We start from the raw sequence: 14,538 nt of genomic DNA on the forward strand, positions 1-14,538 counted from the left end.
TGAAAACAGGCCACAGCAGATGGAGGGGCCACGCTAACAGCAGCCTCAGGGCTGCCTGGGTCCCAACCCCTTTGTGCCTGGCCCCCTCAACTCCCCTCTTTCATGTCTCTCCCCTATGCTGCACCACCTTTCTATTAGTGACTATAAAATGGACAGCTCTCCATCTGTAAACATGCCCTTCCACCCCCCCCAAGACTTGTGGTCGTAACCCAAGATTTTTGTTTATTCTTTTCTCCAATTACATTGGGGCTTGCCGCCTGCATCACTGCCCCCACGCTGGGTGTTCCCTTAGTCACTGAAGACCCCACCCCCATCCCTTGGACAGCGTCCTAGTACAGTCTCCCAGTGCTGCTTTGACACCGGGCTCTGCAGTCACTCCACCTCTCTGGGCTCCAGCTCTCCTTCCAACACCCATTCCTCACCTGTCCCTGTCCATGCACACCTTGCCTCACCTTGAACCCTCTTGCTTCATCTCTACCCACGTGCCTACCTGATGTCTCCCCTGAATGTCATCACCGCACCTGTATGTCCAAAAGTAAACACTCCCTTCTTCCTCACCCCCGCTCCCAACACACACTTCATCCTCATCTCTAGCAACTGTTGCCAGTAAATAGCGATTGGGCCCATCCCGGCGTCAGCAAGAGCGGCCGGCCCCACTTCCGAGTGCCTTCAGTAAGAACAGAGACGCCAACTGTGAGCGATCACAGATGCTACCATCTACCAGTTAGCCGCACCGGAAGCCTGCGCGGCACCCGAGGTCCGCTCCTCCAAGCCTCGGGGCCTGGCTCCGGGAAGAGGGGCCCGAGCGGCCAGGCGCGGGGTGGCAGGTGGGCTGGGTGTAGGGGAGGAGGAAGGTCCTGAGCTCTGGTCTCCGGATTGGATAGTCCGCCGGAAATGGGCGGTCTTATAGCCCGGAAGGGGTGGGACTTTCCGCCGGCGGCAAATCCTGAAGACTGACTCCGGTCTCCATGCTACCGCTCGGTTGCTCACGCCGGTGAGGCCGGCGCGGGGGCGAGGGCGGGATCGGGGGCGGGAGCGAGCACGGCCCGATGGGGGCCGCCCGGGTGCTGAGCTACCGGCGTGTCCTCCCCAGGCTGGTGGCCGAGCTGCGGGACGCCCTGGACACCTGTGCCGAGCGGCAGCGGCAGCTGGAGGACAGCCTGCGGGTCTCCCGGAGGCTGCTGCGGGCCTGGTACGCGGGCCCCGGGACCCCCGACTCGGCCTTCCCCGGGCCCTCAGAACCCCTCTCAGAGACCGGGCCAGGAGGGCGGGCCCAGCGCCCACTTCCCAGGTGCCGGTTGTCGGTGTCATCCCCCTCCCCCCTTTCCCTGAAGGCTCTGAGGAGGCTGGGGTTTAGCTTCCTGTGTCTTCGCAGGGAACCAGCTGAGACCCCGACTCCGGAGCCAACCCCAGGTCCAGAAGCGAATGAAGAGGCCCCGTCTCCAGGTAAACCTCAGCCACCCAGCTCCAAGTGCTGCCCCTGGCCTGCCTTCTGCATGCAGCGGTAAGAAGGACAGTGGTGACCGACCGCTGTATTGGCTTCCGCAGCATGCACACCCAGCCCCCAAGACCTCAAGGAGCTGGAGCTTCTAACCCAGGCATTGCAGAAGGCTGTACACGTGCGAAAAGGCATATCTAAGGCTGGAGAAAGAGACAAGGCCTCCAGCCTGAAGTCTGGGTCCATTGCCACTTCGGCTACCACAGCCGCTGCCCCACGCTGGGCTTCTCAAACAAAACTCCCCAGGGCCACCCACCAGGCCACCAGGCCTGCCAAGGGCCTCCCTAAGCCTAGGCTTCTGTCGGCGGCGGATCAGACCTGTACAGGGAGAGGGCCCCTAGCTGCCAAGCCTGGACCCGACCTCAGGAACCCACAGATAGCTCCATCGGCTGCTCCTCAGGCCCCGAAAGCTTTCACACTCAAGGAGAAGGGGTAGGTTTCTCAGAACCTCACTGGAGGAACTGCTAGCACTCTACCTGACCAGACCCTAGCCAGCAGCTGGAGTCTGGAATTTGGGGTGACAGGGAGGGCAGGGCATTGAAGTGCATGTGGGTTCTGGAGTACCACCCATGAGGCCCATGCCCTGAAGCTGGCAGAATGGAACAGCTGGCTGTGAATTGGCTGGGTTTGATGTGCTAGGGCCTGTCCCACTCTCCTCCTTGGCCGTCCAGTGCCCTTTTATCTACCCAGCCCAGGGGCTCAGATGGTCTCTGCTTGTGGTACCCTCTCCTCTCCCTGACAGGGCAGACCTGGACTGGGTTGGCTCCCATGGTCACTCTGGAAGCCCTGTTTGGGGGTGGGGGGTGTTAGCCTCACCCCTATCTGGGCTCTGAGCAGGGAATGGGGTCTGCAGTCCCAGAATGAGGCGAGGCTCCTTTGAACACTGGCTTTCCTGACAGGACGCTGCTGCAGCTGCCCATGGCCTTCAGGAAGGCGGCTTCTCAGAACTCCTGGTGAGGCTGATTCTTGCAACTGGGTGGGGGTGGAGGGGAGAGCAGGGAAGCCAAGGCTTCCCACCAGCTCGGGGCCCTGTTGGTAAGACTTTTCCAGCAGATCTCTTTGCTTTCTTTGCTAGGAGGGAACACTATATATTAAGAGAGTCTGCCCAGCTCCGACTGCCGTAGTCACCTTAGACTCAGTAGGCTTTGAGACCCCCAGCTCTGCTGCTTGGTTATAAGCTGCAAGACTTTGAGCAAAACATTTGGTGTCTTTTAGTCCCAATTTGTCTTGCATGTGCAGGTGATGATAGTAGTACTAGCTTTCTAGAGATGTTAACCAAGGTGGTTCCTTTCAGGTTATGCACTGTGCCTGGTACATAACCAACACCCACAGTTCTTACCAGTCATCCTAGTTACCAGTCACTGCCAGCCCCTCTCCCCTTCTTCCTCAAATTCTCTCCTAGTATTTCTCAGAATGGGTCAGCTCTCTGGACAGTGTCCTCTTAGTTCCCCTGAGACATCCCAAGGCCTATCCTAGCTCTCAGCAGAGTCAGACACCCTAGGCTGAGGCCCCTACTCTGGCCCTTGCCTACTTCCTGAGATCCAGTCCAGCTAGCTAGAATAATGATCTCTCTCTGGGGTGCCCATGTGTGCATCCAGCCTGTGGGCCCAGCTCAGCTCTACACAGACCAGCGACTCCACGGATGCCACTACGTCCTCTAAAACCCAGTTCCTCCAGAAAATGCAGGTGACTGTATCCTTGCTGGATTTGCTGGGGGGTAGGGGAAGAGTGTCTGGTTCTACACTTGGTGAATTTGAGGAGCAATTCCAGGAAGGTCCAGAGCCACTCCCAGGCCCCATCTTTAGGGGAGGTGAGTGGTGGCGCTGAACACGGGAGTTTCCCTGACCTGTGTCCAGTCAGGCTGGCCTAGCTCCGGGCTCAGTGCTGCAGAGGTGGAGGCAGAGGTAGGGCGCCTGCAGAAGGCTTGCTTGCTGCTAAGACTGAGAATGGAGGAAGAGCTCACAAGAGGTCAGTGGGCCCTGATACAGGTTTTTGTATGGGGTTGGGGGTGGGGGTGCTGCAGGACCAGCATGGACCCAGCCTGCCCTCCATGACTCTTTCGTAGACCCCACGGACTGGATGCAGGAGTACCGTGGCCTGCTCACCTTGGAGGGGCTACAGGCCATTGTGGGGCAGTGCCTCCACAGGCTGCGGGAATTGCAGGCAGGTGAGACCCCACTGCCATCTGTGCTGAAGTCTGGTAGGGGAGGTCAAGGTTCTCTAGCCACAGGACAGCCCAAGAGTAGAGGCAGGCAGGCCCTTCCCCAAGTCACTCCATTGCATTCTGAGTTCTCCCCAGTTGTCCTGTGGGACCAGTCGGAACAGCTCCTCCACCCCCATTCCTTCTCCCAACACACAGAGCCCTACCACTTTAAGTAGTTTACTTATTTGTCCAATCATTGAAAAGGTAGCATGTGAGAATCAGAGGTACTGGTAGGTGACTGGCCTAGCCTTGTAAGAGATGCTTATGAACAATAGGGCTTTGTCTCGGAGGCAAATGGAGACTTTGCAACTTTGCTCCCCCTTAGAGGAGAGTGGCAAAGAGGTGCCTGGCTGTCACCCCAGGAGGCCACATTCCCCCGTCCTCACAGAAGTGGTGGAACCGCAGCTGGGGCCGTGGCCTGAGGAGAGGCTCCCCATGGCCTCATTGCCTTGTGGAGGAGGAGCAGATCCCACCTGGAGCCCCCAGCTGCTTCTCTACTCCAGCACCCAGGAGCTGCAGACTCTGGCAGCCCTCAGGCTTCGGGTGGACATGCTGGACCAGCAAATCCACCTAGAAAAGGTACTTCCAGAGTGAGCATTAGGGAGTAGGTGTCTGGGTGCCAGGGGAGCCTGAGTCATGGGGAGGATTCCAGATCTGAAGCCTTGTGAGGGCTCAACAGCCTATCTGTGCTCTTGACGAGAGCCTCTGCACCTGTGCATTTGCCAGCACCGGGGCAGCAGGAGAGAGAATGGAGCGTTTGGAGGAGGGAGGGGCTGGATCATGGTGCCTCAAAGCCTGTCCTGGAATTACTCTATCCCCTGGGCCCTCCTGTGGGGGCCCTGGACTGCTGTCTGGGATAAGGCCTCCCTGCAACCTTGACCCTACATCTCCCCCCAGGTCCTGATGGCAGAACTTCTCCCCTTGGTGAGCATGCAGGAGCCACTGGGACCGCCTCAGCTGGCGCTATGCCGGGCTGTGCACAGCCTTCTCTGTGAGGGAGGCCAGCGCTTCCTCACCATCCTGCGAGATGAACCTGCTGACTGAACCCTTCCTGTGACTGGGCAAGCTGGTTCTGGGTCTACTGGGAGAGCATCCCTTCTCTGGTCAGAGTTAAATGAACAGGAATTGAGGGGATTCACCGGTGCAGTGGCCTGGCTCGAGACGCCTGTACTTGCCTGGAAAACCAGGTTTCTAAAGGGAAGGAATGGACCCCTGGCTCTTCCTGAGGAACTAGGTCCCTTCTCATAGCTGCTAAACCTGGTCAGGGTTCAGCTGGGCCCTCCACAGGCTTGGGGGAAACAGGCCAGTGGGGGGTTTTCTTAGCTACCTCTATTTTCTCTCACTTTAGACTTAAAAAGCTGCTTGTGTGACATTAAAACTACTTTAGAAATTATATAACAAGGTGCGATTTGATGTGTATTTGTTTTTGTTTGCCAAGAATATATCAAGTATACCTACTAAGAACACTCATTTCCCTTCTGTACTATAGGAAGGGGGTAAGGCCACTCAGGATGGGCTGCATTGGGGACTCACCTCATGCATTGGCCTTAGCATGGGTGCCTAGGTCTGTACTGGCTCACTGGAAGACACAAAAGCCACAGGCCTCTATCAGAGTAGGCAGGCACTATGTGCCCACAGCCATCAATCCTGGTACCACCTCCTGGGCCATTGCTGTAGTCGGTGTGGGCCACCACGCTGGGCCACCACCAGGGAACAAGCCCTTTACCCAACACCCCTCAACTGTTCCTCTTCTGGGGCTCCTGCCTTCCCTGTTGAGGGAATCATTGCTTTGGAAGGCAAGAAAGTAGAGGTCAAGGTCACAGCCTCTAGTTTTAAATCAGTCAGATTTGGGTTTACACTGTGACTTATTTGCTACTATAGGATTTCCAGCAAGATTCTTAAGGATTCTGAGCCTCAATTCCCAGTGTTGTCCGCACTATCATGCTGGGGGTAGTGGTTATTAGCCCCGGGGCAAGGATGAAGATGTGAGATGCTTCACAGAGCTGGGCGCTGGTGAGGTGTGGGAGGCTGTGGCATTCTTTAAATGAACATTTACTGAGCACCTGCAAGGACCAAGCACAATGCTCAGAGCTGGGGCACTGGCCCTTAGTGTGGACAGTGATTGTGAGACGGGGTAACACCAGCCTCTGTCCTGGGGCACCCACTGCCCAGGAGGCAGGTAACTGAGAGCCAGGTGAAGTATGGCAGATATAAGGGATGAACTTGGTGATGTTGAACCAGCCTCAGGGTGGCTCCAGGTAAACCGCAGGAGGCCCTACCTGTAAAAGGCCTATCATCAAGCAGGCTAGGTACTTCGGACATAGAGTCATGAATCTTGAGGGCTGCTGGGGACCTGATGACAAAGTAGGGAAGGAAATCCAGGGGCCTAATTGCAATGAGGGGCCTCCAGAGAATGGAACAGCTCCATCCACTGCCCAGGACAGGAACTGTGGGGAAGGGGGAACAGACAGGAGACTGAGGGACAGCTGGCCACTCCGTTACTGCTTCCAGAGCTGCCTATGTGCTAGGATCTTGAGGAATCCTTAATCCTCAGGGTGGATTCCACCACCACCCTGTTACTGGCCACCCCACAATCTCTCTTTTTTTTTTTTAATCCTCACCTGGGGATACTTTTTCTACTGATTTGTAGAGAGAGTGTAAGAGAGAGGGAAAGACAGAAATGTGGGAGTAACACATCAATTGGTTGCCTCCTGCACATGCCCTGGGGAAGAGCCTGCAACTGAGGTATGTGCCCTTGACCAGAATCAAACCCAGGATCCTTTGGTCTGCAGGCCGACGCTCTATCCACTGAGCCAAACTGGCTAGGGCCCAGAATCAGTTTCTATAGCCGGTGGTTTCCACCAGAATTATTGTATCCACTGGTTACTTATGCACCTTCCATACTGGACCTTTGCAGGCCCGAATGGGTGCCCAAAGACCCACCTGTCCCTGTCAGTTCTGGGCACTGGTGGTGTCCTACCAACAACTGGGCATTCTTGGACAGGGAGGTGCCACGGATGTATGAGGGGGGAAGCCTGGGTAGGCCCCAACACAGGCACCCAGAGTGGGGGAGGTAGGAGGGAAGGAGACCTGTCCTCTAGCGCCTGCCCCAAGTCAGGAGGCAGTAGGGAATTCTCATCTGCATTCCCGGCCAGTCTGCTCTGACTTGGCCAGCTGGAATGGGGAACTGCGCTGGTGCTCACGTCCACCTGAGTGTGAATGCACCAGACTCCCAGCCCAAGGAGCCTGCTGATTCCCACCCACCACCCCAGCTCCCCCGCCCCCCACCAGTGCTGTGGCCATGCTGACAGGCTCCACCGCAAGACTGTGGCCATCAGCTTCTCTCAGCGAGGACCCTATCTGGACCTGGCCCAGGGCAAAATGCTGGCTACATTAGGTGCGGGCAGCAGGGCTTGGGCTCCTGGCTGCAGCCTTCCTATGCTGGCATGCTCGGTTGGCAACAGCAGCTGAGGGGCGGGAGCTGGGAACTCCCTGAGCCCACGCAAGAGGCTTGGTCCCCAGAGAGGTCTGGATGAGCCAGAAGCCTCCTCTCTCCAGACCTCGCCCAGGCCGGGTAGATGTGCCACATGTGGGTCGCAAAAGCCCCCTCCCCAAACCATTCCTTTCTCAAACCTTGCGTGGCCGAACTGAGGGGGTTACTGAGCCATTTTCCTTCCCATCCCCCATGGGCTCTCCCCATCTCGCCCCACCCTCTGCAACGCAGCGTTTTGCTGGGCTCGCAGAGCTGATCACAGCAACAGAGTGGGCCTGGCTTGAGCGCAGAGCAGGTGAGCCGGCACTGGGACCCTGCCTGGAGGGTGTGCATGGTGCAGGGTAGCAGTGGCTGTGGACTCTGTGTGGCTGCCCTTTTCAGGGCAAGGAACAGCATGCTGTGCTCCTGTTCCCAGCTGTCTGTTTCCCCCCTTGGGTTGGAAGCTCCTGGCTCCTTGAGGCATAACAGGTGCTTAATAAATACGTGTTTGTGTGATACGTGAACAAGAGTGGCTTGAAAGCATCTTGTGGAAATAGCAAGTCCTGGGCTAGGCTGGGGGTCAGTTGGCCTTTTATTTTGGTTGTGTGTGTGTGTGTGTGTGTGTGTGTGGTGTTTTTTTGTTTTTGGGGGGTCTTTTTGGTGTTAATCCTCATCCAGCCATTGTTTTTTGTTTGTTTGTTTGTTTTTTTAAAGAGAGAGTGGAAGGGAGGCGTAGAGACACAGAGAGGGTAACATTGATGTGATCGATTGGTTGCCTCCCGCACACACCCCAACAGAGGCTAGGGATTGAGCCTACAACTGAGGTTGATGGATGTGCCCTTGACCAGAATCAAACCCAGGAATCAAGTCCACAGGCCAACACTATCCACTGAACAAAACCAGCTAGGGCCAGTCTGCCTTTTAAAGGAAAGACTCCAGCCCCCTGAGGTCTCAGACTGTCAGGCCCACTCTTTCCCTTCCCCAGATAGGTTCCCTGCATCCCCCCAAACCAGCAGCTGTCACCCTGGCTGGGGAGGGGGAGCAGAGCCTCTTCTAAGGTGCCAGAAGGGGACAGGGCCATTGAGGAGATAGGTGTGAGAAGCCCCCATCAGGGACTGGGGACAAGTGGCAGAGTCCACAAGGAGCAATGAGCCTGGACTGGGGGCTGGGGGGAAGGCCCCCTAATTCCCATCACACCATCTACCAGGGCTGCCCCAAGGGGGGGGGCAGAAAAGAATGTGTGCAGGCGGCCATTCCAGGGAAGAGGCTCAGCTGACTGCAGCCTCCTCCCTGGGGAGCTAGTGGTGCAACAGGTCCAGGGCCGAACCCCATGAATATACAGCAGTCTGGGCCCCAGGGGCCTCCTTCCACCCCATTAGAAGCCGCCAGATGCTCTGCAGACCCCATCGAGGAGGCTGGGCTGAAGACAAAGCCTCCAAGGCTGACAACTAGGGGAGAGGCTGTTCCCCTGATCTCTGCTTCCTCCCTCCTGGCAGGAGTCCTGAATGCAGACCTCCAGGCTCTCCCTGGAGGCTTGTTTCAAGCCCCGTGGAACTCCTGCGTGGGGCCTGGGCATTTCTCCCCACCGTGGCCATTGCGTCACCTCCTTTCTTCTAACGGTCCCCAGAGGACCTATTGAAGCACCCAGTCTCTCACCAAGCTCTTCCCATCCCAGGGAGCAACCAGAGGGCCTTGAAGAGGGTGGTTGGGAAGGTGCTGTTTCTGAACTGGAGCAGAATGTGCATGCACCCTGTCAAGTCCCTCATTCGTGCAGAGCTCTTTGTTGAAAGGGGCACTCTCTTTATTGGGAAGTTGAGGGGCAGGGTCCCGTAGCACCTGCTCTGTGAGGCAGGGGGTACCCATAGCCTTCCTGCTGCTGCCAGAAGTGAAGGGAGAGACCAGCAGCCCCTGGGACTCTTCTGGGTGAGTCCTTCCAAAGTCTCCCATCACCTCATTAGTCCCTACACATACACATCCCTGGGTTTGTGCGAGTCAGGCCTGGAAAAGGGCCTGTCTTCTGTTTCTTCAAGCCCTCCTGCTCTCACCTCTTCTCCTCCAGTGTCCTCCTGCCCTCTTCTCCTGAACAGCACAAGGATTCTGCTCCTCTCCATCCTCTTCCTGTGGGTCCTTGCAGCATCTCAGGCACAGCATAGGATGGCAGTTTCACCAACACGGACACACTCACGGGGCATCCTACACTGGCTGTCGGGCTTGGCCTGGACTCAGCGCCCCCGTCTGAAACGTCAGGCCTCAGAGCTGTCCCAAACAGGGTGTGCTCCTGTGTGGCCTTCCCTTTCCCTATGGGGTCAGCCCCTCCTGGGATGCTTGGCCCCCCTCCAACAAGGACCTCGAGGTGGCTGGGAAGGGGTCTCTCTGTTCAGAGCAATTCCGGGCCCCTCTTGGCTGGGGCCACTCTCAGCTGCAGCTACCCCATCCCTAGCTGGTGTCCAGGCTACCCAGCTGGGCTTCTGCCTCAGTTTCCCTGCCCAAATCTGCTGGTATATAGGTCAGGCTCAGGGGTACTGCCATCTGTGACCAGGTGATCCCCATGGATCAAACCCCACTCCCTACCTCTCCATAGGTGACCCATGAACCCCAAGGAGACCTGCCACCTAGTTGGCTGTACCTTCCCCCGATCTCCCCCCCACACACACACACAGCTTCCACTTCCTCCCTGCCAGCTCCAAGGACTGGGCCCATCATGGTGTTGCAAGTAGACACTCAAGAGAACCAGGGACAAGAGTTTGGACTGATCTGGGTGGAGGACGCTAGATAACATCCCGCCAACATCCTTGCTGCCTCATCCCTTAGATAAGCTCAGGCCAATCCCAGGGATCAGGGATACAGTCCTTCCCGAGCATAAGGCAGGAGGGACTCAGTCTGTTGAGCATTGGTCTCATCAAATTCCCCATCCCCACCCCAGCTTAGCAATGTTAAATAACAGGCATGTGGCCAAAGAGGACACTGAGGCAGGACCAGGTTAAGGAATCTGAACCACACAGCGGGAAATTAGAGCAGCTTTGGTTCAAAATAAGACCTGGTCCCAATTCTGGGTTAGAGCAAACTGCTGCCTTGGGGACACCCACACTCACCAATACGACTTGGCTTCTCATGCCCTATGTCCTGCATGGACATCAGGGGGCATCCCGGACCCAGACTTCAGACCCAGGGCCCAGCCTGCCTGTTGAGCCTGAGGGAGGAGCCTGCCAGACCCCCGCCCAGCATGTGACACAGCCCCAGGAGCAGTCAAAACCTGGCTGCGGACCAACGACCCTGCTGGGTGGTCCCCCACGGGCTGCGTGGCTGAGTTTTCCCCTCCAGACCCCTCCCGACAGCGAATTCCAGGCTCCCCGGCCCCTCCCCCGATGGCTCAGCCAGTGTCTGAATCTGCTTCTGATTCCCGCTATGCCGACCAGGCCCCTTCTCCTCCCCTCCCTCCTTCTCGGCCCCAGCAGCCCCGCCCCTGGCTGGGCCCAGGCTTGAGCCTGCTGCGCCCCCCGCCCCCACCTGGCACAGCTCCGCGGCCCTCGCTGCAGCCGGGAGGAGGCGGCGGCCCCGGCGCCCCAGGGCCCGCCCGCCCTCAGCCATTCCCGGAGGCCCGGAGACCTGCTCCACCCGGCCCTCCGTGGGTGAGTGTGAGCAGCGGGCAGCGGGAGGGGCCTCCGAGGGCGGAGGAGCCCGGAGCCGGGGCGAAGGCTGTCATCGCTCCAGGCCCTGCAGGAGGACCCGCCAACATCCTTGCTGCTGCGCTGGGCCGGGGCGTGCCCGCGGCTGCACCCTCATCTGGGCCCCGGCTGGGGCCGCCCGGGGCCTGCGGTTGCTCAACTTTGCCGGCCAGCCGGCAGAGCCTCAGACCCGGGTTCTACCCCCACGAGGACAGCGGCGTGGGGCCACGGCCAGCTGGCTGACCCACGGAGGCTCCGGCCATGCCCATCTGGCCCTGGGGGCTGCTGGTGACCGCGGGCACGCTCTTGGCCGCGCTGAGCCCGGGGCCGCCAGCGCCCGCCGACCCCTGTCATGAGGAGGGGGGCGCCCCGCGAGCCTGCGTGCCTGGCCTGGTGAATGCGGCCTTGGGCCGCGAGGTGCTGGCGTCCAGCACGTGCGGGCAGCCCCCCACGCAGGCCTGCGATTCCTCCGACCCGCGGCGGGCACACCCCGCCGCCCTCCTGACCTTGGCAGGGGGCACCGCCAGCCCCGTGTGCTGGCGTTCCGATCTGGCTGACGCAGGCGCCCCTCAACGTGAGCCTCACGGTACCCCTGGGCAAAACTTTCGAGCTGGTGTTTGTGAGCTTGCGCTTCTGCTCCACGCCCCCCACTTCAGTGGCCCTGCTCAAGTCGCAGGACCACGGCCGCAGCTGGGTCCCGCTGGGCTTCTTCTCCTCCTGCTGTGGCCTGGACTATGGCCGCCTGCCTGCCCCTGCCAATGGCCCAGCTGGTCCCGGGCCTGAAGCTTTGTGCTTTCCTGAGCTCCAGACCCAGCCTGATGGTGGTAGCCTTCTGGCCTTCAGCGTGCAGGACAGCAGCCCGCCAGGCCTGGATCTGGACAGCAGCCCAGTGCTCCAAGACTGGGTGACCGCCACAGACATTCGAATAGTGCTCACGAGGCCTGCCATGCTGGGGGACACCAGCGACTCCGAGGCCATGGTCCCTTACTCTTACTCAGCCGCTGAGCTCCAGGTGGGCGGGCGCTGCAAGTGCAATGGGCATGCTTCAAGGTGCTTGCTGGACACCCAGGGCCACCTGATCTGCGACTGCCGGCATGGCACCGAGGGCCCCGACTGTGGCCGCTGCAAGCCCTTCTACTGCGACAGGCCCTGGCAGCGGGCCACAGCCCGGGAAGCCCACGCTTGCCTTGGTGAGGCCTTAGAGGGTGGCCTGGGGATCTTGGATCCAGCCAGCCTGCCCCTGACCCATCCCTCTCTGCAGCTTGCTCCTGCAATGGCCATGCCCGCCGCTGCCGCTTCAACATGGAGCTGTACCGATTGTCCGGCCGTCGCAGTGGTGGTGTCTGCCTCAACTGCCGGCACAACACTGCCGGCCGCCACTGCCATTACTGCCGGGAGGGCTTCTATCGCGACCCGGGCCGTGCACCGAATGACCGCCGCGCTTGCAGGGGTGAGCCTGCATACCCCCACCCTCTGGTTTCACATCTTCCCAGATGGGTTTCTGACCATTTCACCTCTGTCCTCAGCCTGTGACTGTCACCCTGTTGGTGCTGCTGGCAAAACCTGCAACCAGACCACAGGCCAGTGTCCCTGCAAAGATGGTGTCACTGGCCTCACCTGCAATCGCTGCGCCCCTGGCTTCCAGCAGAGTCGTTCTCCAGTGGCACCCTGTGTTAGTGAGTGACCCCGCCCTGCTTAGGTCACCCCAGCTCCCTGCTGCTGCCTACAGATCCCCTGAGAGTTCCAGAAACCCCAGGCCCCCTTGAATACAGGCCATTCTTCCACCCTCTCTGCAGAGACCCCTGTCCCTGGACCCACTGAGGAGAGCAGCCCTGTGGAGTCGCAGGGTGAGTGGGCACATATCAGGTCCTAGACTGGCATGTCCATGAGAGGAGGGGTGCTATGGGTTCAAGGAGGGTAGGAGGAGAGGTTGGGGGAAGGAGGTGGGGATCTGTGCCAGCCTGCCCACTCCCTTGTCTCCCCTCCCCAGACTGCGATTTGCACTGCAAACCCACCCGAGGCAGCTACCGCATCAGCCTGAAGAAGTTCTGCAGGAAAGACTATGGTAGGCAGCCCTCAGGCCTCCCGCCCCCACCTTCCCACCTTGCCCTCCCCACGTTCCCGTTGGATACCCTGAGCATTGCTGGACCCCATCCCTCAGGTGCCCCACTGCCACTGGCTCTGCCCCGTCAGCCCCTGGGTGATCTCTCTGCTCCCTCCTCTGCGGTGTCCTCTGTTTCCCTCTCTGCCCTCCCTCCTGGCCACTGTCGCCCGGTTCTCCTCTGAGCAGCCTGCCGCTTCCCAGCCTAACCCCGCCCCCTCTCGTCCTCTCCGCAGCGGTGCAGGTGGCGGTGGGTGCGCGCGGCGAGGCGCGTGGCTTGTGGACGCGCTTCCCGGTGGCAGTGCTAGCCGTGTTCCGGAGCGGCGATGAGCGCGCACGGCGCGGGAGCAGCGCACTGTGGGTGCCCGCACGGGATGCTGCCTGTGGCTGCCCACACCTGCTACCTGGTCGCCGCTACCTGCTGCTGGGTGGCGGGCCAGGGGCCGCGGTCGGGGATCCAGGGGGCCGAGGGCCCGGGCTCATCGCCGCTCGCGGGAGCCTCGTGCTGCCCTGGCGCGACGCGTGGACGCGGCGCCTTCGGAGACTGCAGCGCCGCGAGCGGCGGGGGCGTTGCGGGGCGGCCTGAGCCCGCGGGCCAGGCTGGGGCTGGGCGGGGCGCTACTCCCACATCAAAGGCGCACGTTCGACCAGTGCATCTGTCTGTGGAGGAGTCTTTGCTCACATCGCGCGCGTGGCCATCTGAGTCCCCACTCAACCCTGCCTGGCGCCTCCCTCTGCGCCTCGCGCCCGTGCCCAGAATGGGTGTGACCAACGCAGCGACTCAGAGGGATATGATAACCCCAATGAGCTGCCTGGAACCTTCCTTTGGCAGCCGTTGATGATTCCTTGGACCTTGGATCCCCCACACTCGCGCTATCTGCCCCCTCCCAGGGGCACCGTGATACCTACAGAAGGCTGTGAGCCTTCTGGTGGGGGCCTCTGCTAACACCCCGAGGGCCGCCTCCTCGTGATGCCGTAGCCCATCAGAGAGCGCTCTTACCTTTCTACAAGGCACTGTGTATCCCCCAAATGGTTACGAAGCCCCTTGTGAATCCAGGAGCCACTGTCGGTCTGAGAACACACCGAGGGCCGCTGTGACTCCACTCCCCAGGGGCTCCTATCATCCGCCAGAGAGCGCTATGGCTCCCCGAGAGGCACTGTGGCCACCGCAGAGGTCCACAGACGCGCTCGGGGCTCGGCGACACTGTTTCCCCGCCCCTGCCAGCACCCGCAGAGGGTGCTGTGACTCCTCCCCCGGCGAGACGGGGGCCTCTGCGCCCCGTCTGTCCCCTATGCCTGACCTTTCTCTACCGGTTGGGCCTCTGTGTCCCTGTCTCCACTGCGTCTCTGCCTCTGTTCGGCCTCTTTCTTGGCCTGCCTTGTCCCTGTCTCTTGTCTCTGTCTCGCTGTCTCTCTCGGATTCGGCCTTAGGACCCCTCCCGTAAAGTCCAGCTCCTAGGATCCCCTGCGTCCCTTCTCCCAATCGGAACCGGACGTCGTGCCCACCGCGTTCCGGGGTCTACGCGTAACCCGGCGGAGCGGCACCTCCCGCGGGACAGCCCCTCTGGTCTCCCTGATGCCCCCCAGCCCTGCGCTCCG

General features: G+C 60.1%; 2 protein-coding genes across 5 annotated transcripts; both read left to right on the forward strand.

Moving 5' to 3' along the window:
• The first annotated feature begins 491 nt into the window (after positions 1-491).
• On the forward strand, positions 492-5,096 carry TEDC2 (tubulin epsilon and delta complex 2). 4 transcript variants are annotated; one of them, XM_023764488.1, is made up of 10 exons: positions 492-535; positions 1,094-1,192; positions 1,376-1,446; positions 1,549-1,930; positions 2,398-2,451; positions 3,097-3,190; positions 3,355-3,466; positions 3,564-3,665; positions 4,027-4,280; positions 4,599-5,096. In XM_023764488.1, the coding sequence occupies exons 1-10, from the start codon at positions 507-509 to the stop codon at positions 4,743-4,745; spliced, it is 1,344 nt and encodes a 447-aa protein (XP_023620256.1). In that variant the 5' UTR covers positions 492-506; the 3' UTR covers positions 4,746-5,096. The 4 variants fall into 4 exon arrangements, with proteins under 4 accessions (XP_023620256.1, XP_014321810.1, XP_023620257.1 ...); XM_014466324.2 differs by lacking the exon at positions 492-535 and adding an exon at positions 856-994; XM_023764489.1 differs by lacking the exon at positions 492-535 and having other exon boundaries at positions 1,012-1,192; positions 3,564-3,661.
• A 6,003-nt stretch (positions 5,097-11,099) lies between these two features.
• On the forward strand, positions 11,100-13,525 carry NTN3 (netrin 3). Its single transcript, XM_006100925.3, is given in 7 exon segments — positions 11,100-11,390; positions 11,392-12,028; positions 12,100-12,288; positions 12,365-12,514; positions 12,635-12,685; positions 12,829-12,903; positions 13,176-13,525. Coding segments are annotated over 7 exon segments (1,743 nt in total).
• The last annotated feature ends 1,013 nt before the right edge of the window (positions 13,526-14,538 follow it).

The sequence above is a fragment of the Myotis lucifugus genome, unplaced genomic scaffold, assembly GCF_000147115.1.
Source record: "Myotis lucifugus unplaced genomic scaffold, Myoluc2.0 scaffold_332, whole genome shotgun sequence".
Taxonomy (NCBI): Eukaryota; Metazoa; Chordata; class Mammalia; order Chiroptera; family Vespertilionidae; genus Myotis; species Myotis lucifugus.

Coding starts and splice junctions, on each gene's coding strand:
- TEDC2 (XM_023764487.1), top strand. CDS start 1,050: ATGGGGGCCGCCCGGGTGCTGAGCTACCGGCGTGTCCTCCCCAGGCTG. Junction 3,467..3,563: donor GGAGGAAGAGCTCACAAGAG/GTCAGTGGGCCC, acceptor ACTCTTTCGTAG/ACCCCACGGACTGGATGCAG. Junction 3,666..4,026: donor GCTGCGGGAATTGCAGGCAG/GTGAGACCCCAC, acceptor GCTCCCCCTTAG/AGGAGAGTGGCAAAGAGGTG.